The sequence below is a fragment of the Pristiophorus japonicus genome, chromosome 12 (genome assembly GCF_044704955.1).
Source record: "Pristiophorus japonicus isolate sPriJap1 chromosome 12, sPriJap1.hap1, whole genome shotgun sequence".
In the NCBI taxonomy this organism is placed as follows: domain Eukaryota; kingdom Metazoa; phylum Chordata; class Chondrichthyes; family Pristiophoridae; genus Pristiophorus; species Pristiophorus japonicus.
The window spans coordinates 52,607,089-52,625,480 of NC_091988.1; the positions used below are offsets into that span (position 1 = coordinate 52,607,089).

General features: G+C 43.1%; 1 protein-coding gene across 2 annotated transcripts in view; it reads right to left on the bottom strand.

The window, feature by feature from the left end:
- Positions 1-12,149, bottom strand: part of LOC139277250 (calcium/calmodulin-dependent protein kinase type 1-like) — a 221,760-nt gene extending 209,611 nt beyond the window's left edge. Inside the window, exons 1-2 of one of the 2 annotated variants that reach the window (XM_070895456.1) lie at positions 12,050-12,149; positions 11,614-11,735 (exon numbers count right to left, since the gene is read on the bottom strand). In XM_070895456.1, the coding sequence (XP_070751557.1) occupies positions 11,614-11,696 (83 nt within the window). In that variant the 5' untranslated portion in view covers positions 11,697-11,735; positions 12,050-12,149. Of the gene's footprint in view, positions 1-11,613; positions 11,736-12,049 lie in introns of those variants that run through there. The other variant, XM_070895457.1, reaches the window with a different exon arrangement.
- Positions 12,150-18,392: the final 6,243 nt, after the last annotated feature.

Here is an 18,392-nt window from a genome sequence, read left to right on the forward strand (position 1 = left end):
ATTGACACTGAACTACAGAAGAAGAAATTAGGGCAGGTGACCAAAGGCTCGGTCAAAGAGGTAGGTTTTAAGGAGCATCTTAAAGGAGGAAAGAGATGTAGAGAGGCAGAGGGGTTTAGGCAGGGAGTTTGTGCGTAGATCCTCTTCCTGACAGTGTGCAACAATCTACTCTTCTGAAAAGTGGTATTTCTAACATTTTAAAACAAAATCTTCAAACTGATCTTTTAATAATGGTTACAATTTGGCTATAAACCAAACAATAATATTTTATACAAACACACACACACACGTATGAATGTATATATAAATCACATCAGTGAGAATGATGATTAAAATCCTCTTCCCACCCATAACACAAATTAACAAGTGCAAAGCATATCTTAAGACTATGTTCAGCAGCTCAAATGTCATTATTTGTCCAGTTTCTAATTCATAAACACACACAGATATAGATGCTGCCTGACCAGCTGAGTATTTCCAGCATTGTTTATAATTCATATTTTATGCTTTTATGTAGCATTCTTTTAAGCTATTATTAGCTGCGCATTTCAGGAATTTCACTATGACCCGGAATTTATGGTGAGTAATGACGGCTAACTGCCATTACCCCTCTGAAACTGACCACAGCTTCAGGATGTAACGCATGTACATCTAAACTCTGACTGCAACTTCAGCATTTCCGTCATTCACTGCTCCGACACTGGCTGGGGTGGCAATCGGTGAACTCAGTGAATTCTGTAATCAGTGATTTCAGTGTAATCAGTGATCTCAGTGAAACTGATGAAAACTAGGGCTTTTCCCACACCAAGATCACTGTTAAATACCCCATTAAATGTTAAGCCTTGTTGGAATAGGTGTAACTGGGGATTTAACAGCATATTGACTGCTAAAGAATCATTCTGACCCTGGAAAAACTAACTTTTATATTTATGACGTGTCAAATTTCTCCATGATGATAAAAATTACAATTTGGTTTTTAAACTTTATTTAAAAATGTAAGTTTTTTCATTTCAGCTTCTACCTTACCGCCATGTGAGTCCCAATCTTTATTTCGCTCTCTAACATTTTAAAAAGTCCTTTTAAAAGCAGCTTCTCATTTCCTGGTTTGCTGCCTATGAGAATTTTTCAATTCTGCTTAGCCAGCTGATTGCCATCACAGCAGCTCTTCGCTGGGAATCCCCATGACAGAGCGCTGCAATCAATTGAATGTCGAAAAAGGAAAATGTCTTGCCACAGATATCGCGAGATTATAGAATCATAGAAATTTACAGCATGGAAGGTGGTTATTTCGGCCCATCGTGTTCACGCCGGCCAACAAAGAGCTATCCAGCATAATCCCACTTTACAACTCTTGGTCCGTAGCCCTGTAGGTTATGGCACTTCAAGTACAGATACAAGCACTCTGGTCTCTGTGGGTAGCTTTCTCTGGGGTCAGCGGCGAGTGCCTTGGCTTCATCGCTGACCACAAATTATGGGCCAATGTATTGGGAACATCTGCACATGACCTACACTGGTACACTCATCAGTTGTGACTCACATCATACAGGACTTGTGCACCCTTTACACAGCTACTGTCCCTGTCAGAGACCCTCTCCACAACATACTCTGCTCAAAACATCAAACCTGCTGGTGCAGTGGATAGAATCATAGAATGGAATAAGACAGCCTGTGCTGGATAGAAGATTCTTTACTCAGTTAATTGTGAATGTAGAGAGAAGCGCAGTAAGGGACATCAGATGGAGAAAGATACTCATTTTGAATTCTCTTCCATTTGCACAATGGATTGAATGGTTAATCTGGAATAAAATGATTCTTGCTGTAAGGCATTAGAATTTAGAAACGTTTAAGCCTTTAACAGGAATGAATTTCAGTACCAAGTGCTTCAATCATCTAAAAAGGGGGGAAATCATGCTTGATTGTTGGTTGCAAGTTGCTACGTGTGCTGTTACCACCCATTACTGTGGTACATCTGGCCTAAACTTATTGCATTTCACCCGCCTATTGATCCCTCCATCCCAGCTCCTCAGGAAACAAGAGCCACCATTTTAATAATGGACGCGGCCGCTGCCAACAAACCGGAAGCGGATAGTGCATCTGCGCTGCCGGTTCATCACGGTGACAGTGGACTCCCAAACCATCATCAACTAACATTATGGACCAATGTGGAAATATATTTTTATCTAAGCTGATGCCACACATATATTTATATTACACTTTTATATTTATGAAGTGTCAAATTTCTCCATTATGATAAAAAATTACAATTTGGTTTTTAAACTTTATTTAAAAATTTAAGTTTTTTCATTTCAGCTTCTACCTTACCGCCATGTGAGAATCCCAATCTTTATTTCACTCTCTAACATTTTAAAAAGTCCATATAAAAGCAGCTTCTCATTTTTGTGCCCTTTGCATTATCTAACAAAATGGAGTCCTGGTCCTTCCAGAAATTTCTGCATAAAGCAGTCGGCTTGCATAAACAGCTAAACCTGACTTGAAATGGCTGATAGCCACCAGACAGCTAGGAGGCAAGTCCTGCTGAGACAAGTACCCCCCATGATGCTCTCCTATTGTCCATACAACACCAGTTCCAGTCCACCCCACCCTTTTCGAAGTACTCAAACCACCAGCCATTATCTCTTGTAGAGACCTCATCCATTTGATGCATAAAGATAACTGACGAGGAAACTGGACCATCCTGTCACAGTGCAAGGCAGATAATAGCTCATTATCACACTCTCATTGAGTAATGGCCAGCTGGCCAACTAATAACCCTGACAAAAGGAAATATCTGGAAACCATGTCAGGACAAGGATGTAGTAATTAACTCTTTATCTGTATTCACTGACTGCGAGACAGAGCCAATACCACAGGGAGAGGCCATAACTTGGATTTTACTGTATAAACATCTCATGAAATTGTACCATTGCGGAGGTGTTCACTTAGCCATTGACTGAGTGTGACCTTTCCCTTGCTAGCAAGTAAATTAAAGAAACTTCTGCCGGAGCTGAAGGTGTCCGAGTCGTTTATCGGAGGTCGAGATTTCGACACCACCCCGACCTGAGAGAGAACACCTCCGCAGGTCAGGACTATAAAAAGAGCTGGAGCATGCCACTGAAGATTCCAGTGCGAGCTGACACCAATGTGCGACGGCTTCGAGGTGGGCGACTGAGTGACCGTCATTAGGACCCAGGTCACCATTTGGAGCGTGGGCAGGAGCATCGGCTGGGCCCTGGTAAAGCAGAGGAGTGGGAACGTCATGGCGGACTTGCGACGAGTGATCAGGGCAAAGGAGCGATGAGGGATTGTGGCTGAGATTTGGTGGGTGATAGAGACGGAAATTCGGTGAATGTTTTTGTGACAGAGGTGCGGTGAATGTTTGTGGCGGAGGTGCGGTGAATGTTTGTGGCGGAGATGCGGTGGGAGATTGTGGCGGAGGTGCGGTGAATGTTTGTGGCGGAGGTGCGGCGGGAGATTGTGGCGGAGGTGCGGTGAATGTTTGTGGCGGAGGTGCGGCGGGATTGTGGCGGAGGTGCAGCGAATGAGGGTATGGGGCCCAGAAGAGCCGAGGGTCCAGGGCACCACGGGCCAGCCCACACTGCGATATGTGTGCGCACTAAGTCCGTACAGCAGAGCTGGTCTCCAGTCGTCCTGGTTAACCTTTGCCACTGGATAAAGCTCTGTCAAGCCCGTGTGGTGGCTGATGTGCAATGGTCACCACACGTTAAAAAAAAATCCACGCACAGGCATCTTCCACCCCTGGAATATCGGGTCGTTCACTGAAACATCTGTGAACTCATGTGGAAGCAAGTCATCCTCGTTCAAGGGACTGCCTATGATGATCATCATCATCACTGGAGCGGGTTTATTAAAAGAAAATTGCCAGGAGGTTCAAAAATTACAGGAGGGAACAAGAAAAATGTCGGGAGGGAGCAGGCTGCTTCAAAATTGCCAGAAGGGAGCAGGCTGGGAGAGACCGGGCCGAGAGAAAAAATTCCGCTCAAAAATGCTCTGTGGGGGGGAAAAAGCGCTTCCGGTTCCAAATTAATGCGCAATATGCTTCTGTGCAGCTTCCACTCGTTGGCAGTAGTCACTCCGTTTAAAATAATAGTCCAATGTAATGCCTTGACTGAATCCATTACTGTTGATACCACAGCGTTTCTGAATCAACTGGCTGCAGCTCAATGGAACTGTTTCTGTGAGATGAGCTCACGAATCCATTCCAGAGACAGGCTTCCCTCTTCAAAAGGAAGGTTCTTGCACAGCTCCAAATCAGGTCACCATGCAGAAAGCACCTGTCACAATTAATAAAACATTATTTGACCGGACAGCGTCAGTAAACTCTACAAACCAGCTCCAAGCAAACAGAAAATGGAATTGCAAAGCTGTAATTTAAGCTGAAAATGCCACTGCCTCACAGCCTTGGGGAGACAGTAAAGTGCAGGTTAAAAACCAATTTACCCGAAGGGGAATTATTGTACCACTGAGACAGGATATGGGGTAGTATTAAGAGAAAACTACTTCCCCTTCTGCTGGTCTGCATGGGATTTTAGCAGCAGATGGATGTTTTTAACAATAATTTATGGAACCAATGCAATACAGAATTGGGCCAAAGCTGTGTGGCTTTTACAAGTTCTGACAGTTGTAACTGGTAGCTGACAGTGATGTGTGAGGCAACACTGGGAAATAAACTGAACATGTGGACCAATAGAACACAATGTCCCCGAGCACTGTACAGAATACGCAAGAGTATTGTACATCAGTAAGACACCCATTATGGTAATCTTCATTAAATCTAAATGCAGGAAATAAAAATTAATTGCCAAAGAAAGCAGGGAGGTGTGGGTCAAACAAATTATTTTGAAACCAAAACAACAAGGGTGTCAAAGGCCTGGACTTCAATCGTGTTGTAACCGAGACCCATTTATTGTGAGAAATGTTTGTGTAATGGTTTCCTGGCTAGATCTGAAGAAAAGCAGATTGCGGGGAGTTGCAAGAATCACCTCCGGTCACAATTTTTACAATCATGTGCTTTTGTTTTAAGTTCATCATCATAGGCAGTCTCTCAAAATCGAGGAAGACTTGCTTCCACTCTAAAAGTGAGTTCTCAGGTGACTGTACAGTCCAATACGGAAATTACAGTCTCCGTCACAGGTGGGTCAGACAGTCATTGAAGGAAAGGGTGTGTGGGGAGCCTGGTTTGCCGCACACTCCTTTCACTGCCTGCGCTTGTTTTCTGCATGCTTTCGACGACGAGACTCGAGGTGCTCAGTGCCCTCCCGGATGCTCTTCCTCACTTAAGGCGGTCTTTGGCCAGGGATTCCCAGATGTTGGTGGGGTTGTTACACTTTATCAAGGAGGCTTTGAGGGGGTCCTTAAAACATTTCCACTGCCCACCTGCTGATCACATGCCGTGAAGGAGTTCCGAGTAGAGCGCTTGCTTTGGGAGTCTTGTGTCAGGCATGCAAACGTGGTCCACCCAACGGAGCTGGTCGAGTGTGGTCAGCGCTTCGATGCTGGGGATCTTGGTCTGATCGAGAACACTGACGTTGGTGCGTCTATCCTCCCAGGGGATTTGCAGGATCTTGCAGAGACATCGTTGGTGGTATTTCTCCAGCAATTTGAGGTGTCTACTGTATATGGTCCACGTCTCGGAGCCATACAGGAGGGCGGATATCACTACAGCCCTGTAGACCATAAGTTTGGTGCTAGATTTGAGATCCTGGTCTTCGAACATTCTCTTCCTCAGGAGACCCAAGGCTGCACTGGCACACTGGAGTCGGTGTTGAGCCTCGTCATCGATGTCTACCCTTTCTGATGTTAGGCTCCTGAGATATGGAAAGTGGTCCACATTGTCCAAGGCCGCGCCCACGCCGTGGATCTTGATGTGGGGGCGGGGGGGGGGGGGGGGGGGGGCGAAGGACAGTGCTGTGTGGCAGTGTCAGGTTAACAGAGGACCTTTGTCTCACGGATGTTTAGTGTAAGGCCCATGTCTCGGTGAAGATGCTGACGATGGCTTAGAGTTCGGACTCTGAATGTGCGCAGACGCAAGCATCATCCACATATTGTAGTTCGATGACAGAGGATGGGATGGTCTTGAATCTAACCTGGAGGCGACGAAGGTTGAGCAGGTTCCCACTAGTTCTATAGTTTAGTTCCACTCCAGCGGGGAGCTTGTTGAGCGAGAAATGGAACATTGCAGCGAGGAAGATCGAGAAGAGGGCTGGCGCGATGACGCAGCCCTGCTTGACCCCGGTCCAGACGTGAATTGGGTCTGTGGTGGATCCATTGGTCATGGTGGAGCAGGCGGAGGATGGCGACAAACTTTTGGGGGCAGCCGAAACGGAGGACGATGCTCCATAATCCATTTTTTAAGTTAATTGACTCTCTATACTAGTTTATGATTTGTTTATGGTACATGCACAGGAAATGAGATCAGAGTTCAGAAGCAGAGGAATGTCTGTGACAAGAAATTTATTACTAAAGTATTGAGCAAAGTGTAAACAAGTTTATTATTCCAAATGTGTAGATATCAAAATTAAAATGGGCCAGGGTGATGCACTGCCCTGTTGTACATAGCAGAACAGTGAAGATTGAATCACCCTTTCCAGTGAGTTCCTGATCTCAGCCACCTTGTGCAAGACCACCAGGCAGAACCAGTTTGCCTGGTCAACATGGTAGGAGGAGGAAAGTGCGAGCAGAGAGCGAGTTATTGCTTGGTTGTTCTCATATACCTCCTGGTGGCTAGCCAAAGACCAAAATGCCAAAAGCCTGGGAGCACAACATACATTGGCAGTAGCTGGGTGTGAAATCTCAACAAGCCCAAGCAAGGGGAGAAAAAAAATAATCTTCAAAAATCATCAGATGCCCTCACTAAATAAACATCAGAATCTATTTTGGACAATATTGTACACCTACAGACTGTTCACTTTTTAAAAATTACTCATGAGGTTATCACTTGGTCTATTTTGAGAGAGATGGCGTGTAAGAGACAGACAGACAGCGAGAGACAGAGAGAAAGTGAGTGAGAGATTCCCAACTAAGATTAATTGTTTTTTTAATTACAAGGCATGTTAAAAATATGAACTCAACAAAGATCAAGTGAAGAATTTTCTATTTTCACAGAGACATGATCGAAATAAAATTACGGAAACAGGGTCCACTAGTGTGAACCCCGAGCTTCCAGTCGCCTGTCACTTTAATTCTCCACTGCATTCCCACTGGGACCTCGGTCTCCTACACTGTTCCAACGAAGCTCAATGCAAGTTCGAGGAACAGCACCTCCTCTTTTGTTTAGGCACTTAACAGCCTTCTCGACTCAACATCGAGTTGAAAAATTTCAGAGCATAACCCCTGCCAACCTTTGGCTCCCTTTCCCGCCCCCTCAGAGCCCGTTTCTTTTTTTTCCTCCTTGTCTCTAATGGCAGTTGGTCATTATCAAACTATATCTTGACTAATGTTTTTCTAACTCCTGGCATTACCATTTGAATTTGAGCCAACATCCCTTTTGTCTCTCTAATCTCTCCTGTCATCCACCCTATCACAGACCTTCCCTTTTGTTCTTTCTTCCCCTCCCCCTTTCAGTGCTTGTTAAGAATGTGTTCTTTTCGAACACTCTCCAGTTCTGACGAAAGGTCATCGACCCGAAACGTTAACTCTGCTTCCTCTTCACAGATGCTGCCTGACCTGCTGAGATTTCTAGTATTTTCTGTTTTTAATATGGAAACATTTGGCACTGGATACAGGCAAAAGAAATCTATTAATAGGCTTAACAATCCTTCACATTTAACAAACTATCCAAGTAAACATTCCCAGTGAGATTAAAAAAAGTTACTGAAAACATTCTTTTTTTTGCTCCAGATTCCAACTTTTGACTCGCAAAGAAAGTTTCCCCAATTTAAACCGGTAAACTGCAAAAAAGAGACACACAAGCCTTCAATACGAATCACAATATCTAACCTTTATTCATGGCGACAGATGGGTTTAGCTGCAGAGCTAAATTTTATTTTAAGCTTTGCTGTCCATTTGCAGCCCATCATCAACTGCCTCCATCAAGCAGACAGAAACTGGTTTAAAAATAAACTCGCAAAGCACTTCCATGGTTCCCAGCTACCACATTTTAAAGTTTTGATCAGATTTAATCTAGTTTTCTTCAAACATACTAGGATTTTCATCTTAACCTAACATCTGAGAAATGAGGATTCAACTAAAATTGCTGACAAGTTTATTTCAAAGACGTCCTCAATGGGATGTTGTTTTTATATCCCACAGCCTGTTTTTTACCAAATGAAATACTGGTAAATACCAAATCAAAAGTACAGTAGATAACAGATTACAGTAGAAAAGCTATTTTCCTGTACTGTGCAAAAATATTTTATCTAGCTCATGAGCAAAATCTTCAGAACTCATTAGTTTTCTTTTAAGCTAAAGCTGCATTTGAAAAGGTTTAAAATTTGCTGCTCTCAAAACTACCAAAAATCAATGCAAATAACAGTTCTAAATTACATGGAGCTGTAATTCCACTTCATTGTATGCATGAAGCCTATTTCCAGATTCAGTGAGAGGTTGTTGGTTAAATGTGTTGGGCAAATCTGATCCAATGACCATTCAAACATACAAGAGTTCAGAATCTCTCTTAAAAAGCATGGAACTTTATTTGAAAAAGGATATTTTTCGAATCAGCGCAGGTTTTTTTCCTCGAGCTTTATTTCACCTGTGTGCAGGTGCATCATTCATTTTGGTTTTAATTTGAATACACAAAGAATATCAGTAACTGAAAACAAGAATCCTTTCTCGTGAAGTATGGCTGATTCTTGGAATTAAAAATAAAGGACTGCAGTTGGTCACGAAATACAGTTGCTAATCTGTTAGACAAAGGAGCTTATTGTACAATAGCGTGCCAAAAGCTTGCACTGATGTCACTTTGTAAATTTCTTGGAAAATTTGAAGATTGCATTGATGGGTGTGAACAGGTGATGCACACGTGATGGCAAAGGCAGACTGATTAGATGCAGCCAGGTACAGCACAATCTGGCCAGCAGGAAAAGAATGTGTATGTGGACATGGTATGTAAACCAAATTAATTTAAGCCTTGGTTGGTTTTTTTGGGCCGTATTCCAACAAATTCCAGAATAATCCACAAACTAGTTTAAATCCAATTTGACAATGTCAATATAAAAAAGTTACACTCAACAGGTAATTGATGCAACTTCCTTGCCAACCCTTCAAATCTTCAAACAACAGGAGTACCCTTCCTGAAGTGTACAACAACAACTTGCATTTATATAGCATCTTTAACATAGTAAAAAGTCCCAAGGCACTTCACAGGAGCGTCAGCCACATAAGGAGATATTAGGACAGGAGACCAAAAGCTGAGCCAAAGGAGGTAGGTTTTAAAAAGAGAGGAGGTGCAGAGTGGTTTAGAGAAGGAATTTCTGAGCCGAGGGCCCAGGCAGCTGAAGGCATGGCAGTCAATGGTGGAGCGATGAAAATTGGAGGTGCGCAAGAGGCCAGAGTTGGAAAAATATAGAGTTCTGAGAGTGTAGCAGGGATTTGAAAACAGGAATGAAAATCAAGGCATTGCCGGATCAGGAGACAATGCAAGTCAGCGAACACAGGAATGATGGGTGAACAGGACTTAGTGCGCATTAGGATACAGGCAGCAGAGTTTTGGACGAGCTCAAGTTTAGAGGTTACAAGATGGCATTCCTGACAGGAGAGCATTGGAAAAGTCGAGTCTAGAGGTAACAAAGGCATGGATGAGGGTTTCAGCAGCAGATATGTTGAAGTGGGGCAGATATGGGCAATGTTACAGAGATGGAAGCAGAAGGTCTTGGTGATGGAAAGGATGAGGGTTGGAAGCTCAACTCAGGGTCAAATAGGACGCCAAGGTTGCAAAAGATCTAGTTCAGCCACAGTGGCCAGGGAGGGGGATAGAGTTTGTGGCAATGACCAAAATCAGTGGCTTTGAACTTCCTAATATTTAATTGGAGGACATTTTTGCTCATCCAATACTAGATGTTAGACAAGCAGCTTGGCAAATCAAAGGCAATGGCAGGGTGGGGAGAGGTGGTGGTGGTGGTGAGGTAGAAGCTTGGTGTTGTCAGCGTACATCTGCAACCCGACATGTTTTCAGATGATGTCGCTGAGTAGCAGCATATAGATGAGAAATAAGAGGGGGCAAATATAGATCCTTGGGGGGGGCTCCAGAAGAAACAGTGCAGGAGTGGCAAGAGAAGCCATTGTAGGTGATTCTCTGGTTATGACTGGATAGATAGGAATGGATCCAGTCAAGCGCAAACCCACCCAGCTTGACAACGGAGAAGAGGCGTTGGAGGAGGATGGTGTGGTCAACTGTTTCAATGGCAACAGACAGGTCAAAAAGGATGAGGAGGGATAGTTTACCACAGTCACATAGGATGTCAATGTTACTTTGATAATGGCTGTAGCAGGGCCAGAAACCTGATCGGAGGTTCAAACATGGAACTGCTGGAGATATTGCCACTGATTTCAGAGGCGACAACAGTGCAAGTCAAAAACATCCAAACCTAGCGTTGGAATGAGCTTTCCATATCATATATTTGGTTACAAATGATGAGCTATATTTTTAAAGTTGTAAAGGGATATGATGCAAATTTCAAAGTTGCAAGTCTTCTGACGGGTATCTTGGTAAATGTACTATAGTACAGACCAGTAAAGTACGATATTATTTGCCTGTTTATCTGGCCTCAACCACAGCAGTGTTGGGTGCTTGAATTGCCTTCAGCATCCCTGTGCTAGGGTTCCCTCTCCCGATTGCTTTCCAGTGACATGTGGAAAGTACAATGTGTGTCGGTGTTGGATGAGGACTTGATCCAGGTCTGTTATGATGTCCCACACAGTCTAACTATCTAAACTGTTATGATGTCCCACACAGTCTAACTATCTATCGATCTATCAAATGCTAACTATCTAGGCTCACGCATAAAGAATAGGTTTAGATCCTATGGAAACATACCTCAGTTTGAGCCTTCTGAGAGAAGGATCATAAAAGGCAGATGCAGTAATAAGCAACAAGTCAATGCATTGCCACTCAAATAATAGATTATGCATCTAAAGCAACCATATACAAGAAACATTCCAATTTTCCTCAAACACTTTTTGGTGATGTACCCTGAAGCTAGGGAAAAGATTCTTAAATAGCCACAGCTGGGTCTTTTGAAGTTCTCCCAAAAGTAACACTGCAGTGAGGAAGCTTGGTTCCATATTTTTATACAGGCCCATTCAAAAGAGAGTCCTCTTGTAACTGGTTACCACATAAAGGGAGAGGGAGACTGCTGCAGATCTGGGAACGTTCTCCCTACCTCTTTTCTCACATACAATTACTTCCACATGTGTACCACCTTCAGATTCAAGTGCCACCCGTCAAAAGAACAACCCAGGGACACGAAGTGCTCATACCGAGCCATCGGGCCACCAGAATATAGATTTTTAAGCAATGCCATTTTGTGAATCGATTCAGATCCCGGTATGGAGTCCCGATCTCTGCCAACAAAAATAATCTATTCCCAGAAAGGAAAGGGGTGGGGGGTGGGGAAGAGGGAGCACACAAATATAATGAATTCGGATTGTACTCACGTTCCCAGGACTTCTTTGAACTCGTAAGCCACTTTAATTTCCTCCTTCTTTTTCCATTTTTTGTCCATCTCTCCTAGAGGCATCCTATCTTGTATCTTTCGCAAAGAGTGCAGCTTCTTCCACTGAAAAATAGGGAGGGGAAGAATCATATTGGCTTTACTTTCGCTGCATAACAAATCCGCCTCGAAGCAGCAACAGCGGCTCAGCATTAAGCTCCAGTCACCTCCCGAGGTGCTCAATTACCGGTGCCCAAAGCAGAGGAGGAGACACACACACACCAAGAGGCTCAGTCTGGCTTTAAGAGAAATGAATTAGACAATATTTTTCTTCTTTAAAAAAAAGACAAATAAGAAACGCCAAGAATCTCTCATTGTAACACACAGTTGTAGCCATAAAAACACACAAATCAGAACCCAAACGGTGCCCTGTTGCTTACCTGAGTGTGAGATAGATGCACTGGCTGCCTGTGCCTGCGTGTCTAGGTGTGTGTATGGAGGAGTCTCTCTGTGTCCCTCTACACCTCTCGCCCCATACAGCGCTCGCTGCTGCCACAGTGACGTCAACGCTCCATCGGGCGGGGAAGGTGGGCGGAGCCGCGCCGGCCGCTCCCGACCAATCGGAGACAACCAGGAGGCGGTGCCTGGCCCGGCCTCCGTCCTATCCTGAGACGAGTCAGGCAGGGCTTCGGGAGCGATCCGACCAATTGAAAGGGAGCGAGGGAGCTTGGAACCCGCGCTGGGAGTGAAATCAAACATTGCACACTGAAATTCGCATCAATGAATCTCTTTCCAGTTCTCACAAAAGGGCATCGACCTGAAACGTTAACTCGGTTTCTCTTTCCACAGATACTGTCTGATCTGCTGAGTATTTGCAGCATTTTCTGTTTTTATTTCCGGTTAATGAATATGCATCTAAAGAGAAAATCTCCAGATGAATATTCATCCCTGGAATAAGGGTTGATGGGCCACAGTAACGATGCTAATGCTTTAATTACACAAAGTCCTAATCTGCAAATATATGAATAGAAATACATTGGAATAATTAAACGCTAATATTTTAATATCCTCACCTCTTGTAAGTTGTAGTCTTCTCTTCCCCTTAAGGTCACGCCAGAGCCTGAGGTTTGACAGCTGGTGGCCTGCCCATGGTGTCGCTGTCTAACTGGCCACTTGAACAGAATATGAGACCGATTCTGCAATATTGTCGCCTGAGTTTCCCTCTTTCTTGGCCCGCCAAGTTCAAAAACTTATTTAATGAGAAATCACAAGCACAAATTTGCGTCTTATACCAACGCACGTGTTGGTCGTGTTTGAGCACATATATACTGATACTTGATGGATTATATAATGTACATCTGAAGAGATCACCTGTTTATAAAGGGTAGTTGGAGTCGGTGGGAACTTTGTGTTGGTACGAAGCATCTGTACAGGGGCAACCTGTCTGCAATCAGCAACAGTACAGAGAGATGACAACTACATGTTTTAAAACACTGCAAAGGGAAATCACCTGACTCTAAAATGCACCTGCAACAGAGACTATATATCTGTGTAGCGCACCTGTACTTAAAGATCACCTATCTGTAACAGAGACAGTCATCATAGAATCATAGACAGTCTAAAATAAAACACCGGTACAGTTACACCTGTCCATCTGTTAACAACGCCACCAAAGTAAGACTACTGTCATGTAAAGATCACCTGTCTTAATACCACCTGTCTATAAAAAGCACACACAGGCAGAACACTTGTATGTAAATAGCACCTAGAGAAGTTACTGTGTGTATATAGTGCCTTTATCCTCCTTAGATATGGGAGCGGTGCATTGGACTGGAGGATTGCAAGTGTTCAAAAAATGGACAAGAGATAAACCTGGCAATTACAGACCAGTCAGCCTAACGTCAGTGATGGGGAAACTTTTTGAGAATTTAATCCAGGACAAAATGAATTGGCACATGGAAAAATATGGGTTAATAAATGAAAGCCAGCATGAATTTTTTTTAAAGGGCAATCTGTTTGACTAACTTGATTGTGTTATTTGATGAAGTAGCAGAGAGGATGGATGATGCTGTGTTTGATGCTGTGTATATGGACTTTCAAAAGGCCCACATAGTAATATTAATATATATTTTAATGACATGGACTTGGATATACAGGGCATAATTTCAAGATTTGCAGATGATACACAACTCCGAAATGTAGTAAACAGTGTGGAGGATGGTAAGTGACTTCAGGAAGATATAGACGGGCTCATGAAATGTGCAAACACATGGCACATGAATTATAATGCAGAGAAATGTGAAATTATTTATTTTGGTAGGAAGAATGAAGAGAGGCAATATAATCAAAATGGCATAATTTTAAGGGGGTGCGGGAACAGAGAGATCTGGGGTGTATGTATAGAAATCTTTGAAGGTGGCAGGACAAGTTGAGAAGGCTATATAAATAGAGGCACAGAGTACAAAAGCAAGGACGTTATGCAAAACCTTTATAAAACATTGGTTAGGACCCAGCTGGAGTACTGTGACTTCAGGGCACCGCACTTTAGGAAGGATGTCAAGGCCTTAGAGAGGGTGCAGAGGAGCTTTATTAGAATGGTACCAGGGATGAAAGACTTCAATTATATGGATAGACTAGAGAAAATAGCATAGGTTTCCTTCTAGCAGTGAAAGTTAAGAGGGGATTTGATTGAAGTGTTCAAAATCTTGAAGGGTTTTAATAAAGTAAATAAGGAGAAACTGTTTGCAGTGACAGAAGTTTGGTAACCAAAGGACACAGATTTAAGGTAATTGGCAAAAGAACCAGAAGCAATATGAAGAAAATAAATTTTACACAGCAAGTTGTTATGATCTGGAATGCATTTCCTGAAAGGGTGGTTGAAGCAGATTCAATAATAACTTTCAAAAGGGAATGGGATAATACTTGAAAAGGAGACATATACTGGGCTATGGGGAAAAAGCAGAGAAGTGGGACACATTGGATAGCTCTTAGAAAGAGCCAGCACAGGCTTCTGTGCTGTATCATTCTATGATTCTGTGATATAGAGATTGTTATATATAAGTAACTCCTACACAGTGACCATTATTTATATAAATAGTATTGAGGGAGACCAATGTATTCTATTTGAATAGCATCTACCAGAGACTATTCTACATAAGCAGCACTTATAGTAAGACCACTCCTATCAGAGACCATTGTATGTAAATAGTGAGACTACTGTATATAAGTATCATCTACTCAGGGAGACTACATAAGTAGCACCTATAAAAAAATCAGTATCTGTAAACAGCATCTAATCACACACCACTGTCTATAAAGAGTCTCTCTCTTAGGCAGTCCCCCAGAATCGAGGATGACTTGTTTTCACACTAAAATGAGTTCTAAGGTGACTGATGAGACCAATGGGGGACCTGCAGTTTCTGTTACAGGTGGAGCAGATGGTGGTTGGAGGGACGGGTGGGTGTGGTGCTTGATTTGTCGTACCCTTCTTCCGCTGTTTGCACTTGGCTTCCGCTTGCTACCAGCGAAGAGACTCAAAGTGTTTGGTGCCTTCTCGGATGCTTCTCCTCCACTTTGAGCGGACTTGGGCCAAGGGTTCCCAAGAGTAGGTGGGGATGTTACATTTTTTCAAGGAGTCTTTGAGGGTGTCCTTGAAGCATTTTCTCTGCGCTCCTGGGGCTTGCCTGCCGTGATGTAGCTTGGAGTAGAGTGCTTGTTTTGGAAGTCTAGTATCAGGCATGCAGACAATGTGGCCCATCCATCGGAATTGATCGAGCATGGTCAATGCCTCGATGCTGGGGATGTTGGCCTGAGTGAGAATGCTGACATTGGTGCGCCTATCCTGCCAGTGGATTTGCAAGATTTTGCGGAGGCAGCGTTGTGGTACTTCTCCAATACTTTGAGGTGCCTGCTGTACATAGTCCATGTCTCTGAAGCATATAGGAGGGCGGGTGTCACCACTGCTCTGTAGACTATGAGCTTGATGCCGGGTTTGAGATCCTGGTCTTCGAACACTATTTTCCTCAGGCAGCTGAAGGTTGCACTGGCAGACTGAAGGTGGTGTTGGACTTCGTCATCAATGTCTGTCCTTGCTGACAATAGACTCCCAAGGTAAGTAGTCCACATTGTCCAAGATCTCGTCATGAGTCTTGATGATCAGGAAGCAGTACTGTGTGGCAGGGGCAGGCTGTTTAGTGTAAGAGCCAAACTGCTTCAGTGAAGGTGTCAACAATGATTTGGAGTTCAGACACAGAGTGTGCACTAAAGAGTACCTAAGCACAGACCACTGCAAGCAAATAGCACATACACAGAGACCTCTATAAATAAGGAATATCTATGCACAGTCCACTGTCTGTAAACAGCATCTATGTTCCTACACACAGACCATTGTCTGTGAGCGGCACCTCTGCAGACACCACTCTCTGTAAACAGCACCTAAAGCATTTTTTCGAGTTCTATTATGTTTAATCCATTTAACTTCCAGGTATCTATTATTTTGTGCATATTTCACTCCCAGGTATCTATTCTTTTCTGTATATCGCACTCCCAGGTATCTATTATTCTCTATGCGTCTCTTTCCCAGATATCTATTATTCTATATCAATTTCACTCCCAAGTATCTATTGTTCTCCATGCATCACACACCCAGTGTCTGTTAGCCTCTGTGGATCTCAACCCACATATGTGTTAATACATATATGATTTACAATTATTCTCTATAAATTAACTTCAGTATCTGTTATTCTTGATTTAACAAGGTACTTTGACCGATTAATACAGTAGTGTATCCAAATCTTTGTTTTAGTTTTGTTAAAACTTAGATTCGTTTTTTTTCAATTTGCTTGTTTCAGACACAGTGATGTTAATTTTTATACTCCCACACTGACCAACTTCCTGACCCTAACATTTGCAGCTTGATTACAAGGAAGTGTTGCACCGCCCCGTATATTAACACGCAAACCCACACAATTACCCTAAAACCTACCTGATCCACAAAATAGTCCCCAAATCCAACCAAACTGACATTAACCCCTACCAATCAACCCTGTTTCAGCCTACACTTGAATCAAGTTGCATAATAAAGCAAGAAAGACTTGCATTTATGTAGCACCTTTCATGACCACCAGACATCTCAAAGCATAATGCACAATAATTTTCTTCTTCAGCTAGTTTTACATAACCTTTTTTAAATGAACATATACTTTCATGTGCATCATGCAATCAACTGGGAAGACCTATAACTGCTGCATCTTGACTGCTATCCATAAATCAAATGTATTCATCTACCATTCACTCTTAATTTGCATTGACACCTAGACTGCACAAAACAGGTGAAATGCACAGCAGATTGATCAGAACACATTGCATGCATTGTCAAACCAGAGCAATGTGTCACTATCCCCTTCAGGAGTCTCTGTTTCATTCTGGAGTCAGGTCCAGCACTAAATCTAGATTTACACAGCAAGTATAGCAGTGGTGCAAAATGGAAAGTGCTTCTCATTAAGCCCTTTCCCCAATGGTGGGCACCACAAGGCGTCAGCTGCACAATTGACCCAAATTGAAGAATTATGATCCAGTCCCAGAATTACATAATGTTTAGATCGGATAGGTTATGCAACCTTTTATTGGTGACCACCCTCCCAAGAGGGTGCTTGAAGGCATTTGGTACCTTGGTACCCCCTTACTAACTGATCTAAAATAAGGGTTCCAACCAACGCAAACTTGTTGTGTAAATGCACCTTTAATTTCAAATATTTAACATTTTTTATCATGATGGCAGGGGAAGGTAAACTTTGTTTCGTGTGACATTTATTTAGCTTGAAGTAACTGCATCCTAATTTCAATCCTCGCCTCCAGACTCCTGCATTTATTAAGAGCTGCCCAGGAGGATGTGTATGGAAGGTCCGCTTACCATTGTCTCGATATTTGCTGTTCCTTCTCTAATACTCCAATGCCCATCACATAGGTTGCATTTGCAGTTACAATGCATGAGATATATTAGTTTCAAGCTTTAGTTTCAAACTAACTACAGTAAGATTAAAAAAAAACACGTTCAATATTTGAAATTAAAGCTATGACTTTAAGCGGCTGGGTGCATGAGATGAAATAGTTTTGTAGGGATTTAAACCTGTAGGCGGCACGTGAGATTCTTATTGAATTAAGAGTGAGGTTCACAATGCGATTGGTTGGTGTTTAACCAATCAGACCCCCACAGACCCCAGCGTGGTCGTGCGTGCAATCCCATTGCGTGTCGAGCCCCTTTTTTTGAATGAAAAGCTGCAGCTCGCGCTGCTCCCTGGTCTCCGAGTGGAGCAGGCCCCCTGTCAGCTAGTGAAGGAACAGCAGTTTCTGCCAGTTCCAGCCTTTCACTCATTCATCAGTCTGCACTCAGTACTGCCTGTTTGTGTTTAAAGTGCTTTAGTTTACTGATCTGTGGCCCTTGTATTTTACTTTCTCTTCCCGATTCCTAGGGAGCAAATGATGCTTGAAGTTAATCAGAGAATCATAGAATTTTACAGCACGGAAGGAGGCCATTCGGCCCATCGTGTTCGTGCCGGCCGACAAAGAGTTATCCAGCCTAATCCCACTTTCCAGCTCTTGGTTCGTATACTTGTAGGTTACGGCAATTCAAGTGCATATCCAAGTTCTTTTTAAATGCTATGAAGGTTTCTTACTCTACTCATCATCATCATAGGCTGTCCCTCGGAATCGAGGAAGACTTGCTTCCAATCTTAAAATGAGTCCTTAGGTGGCTGAACAGTCCAATACGAGAGCCACTGTCTC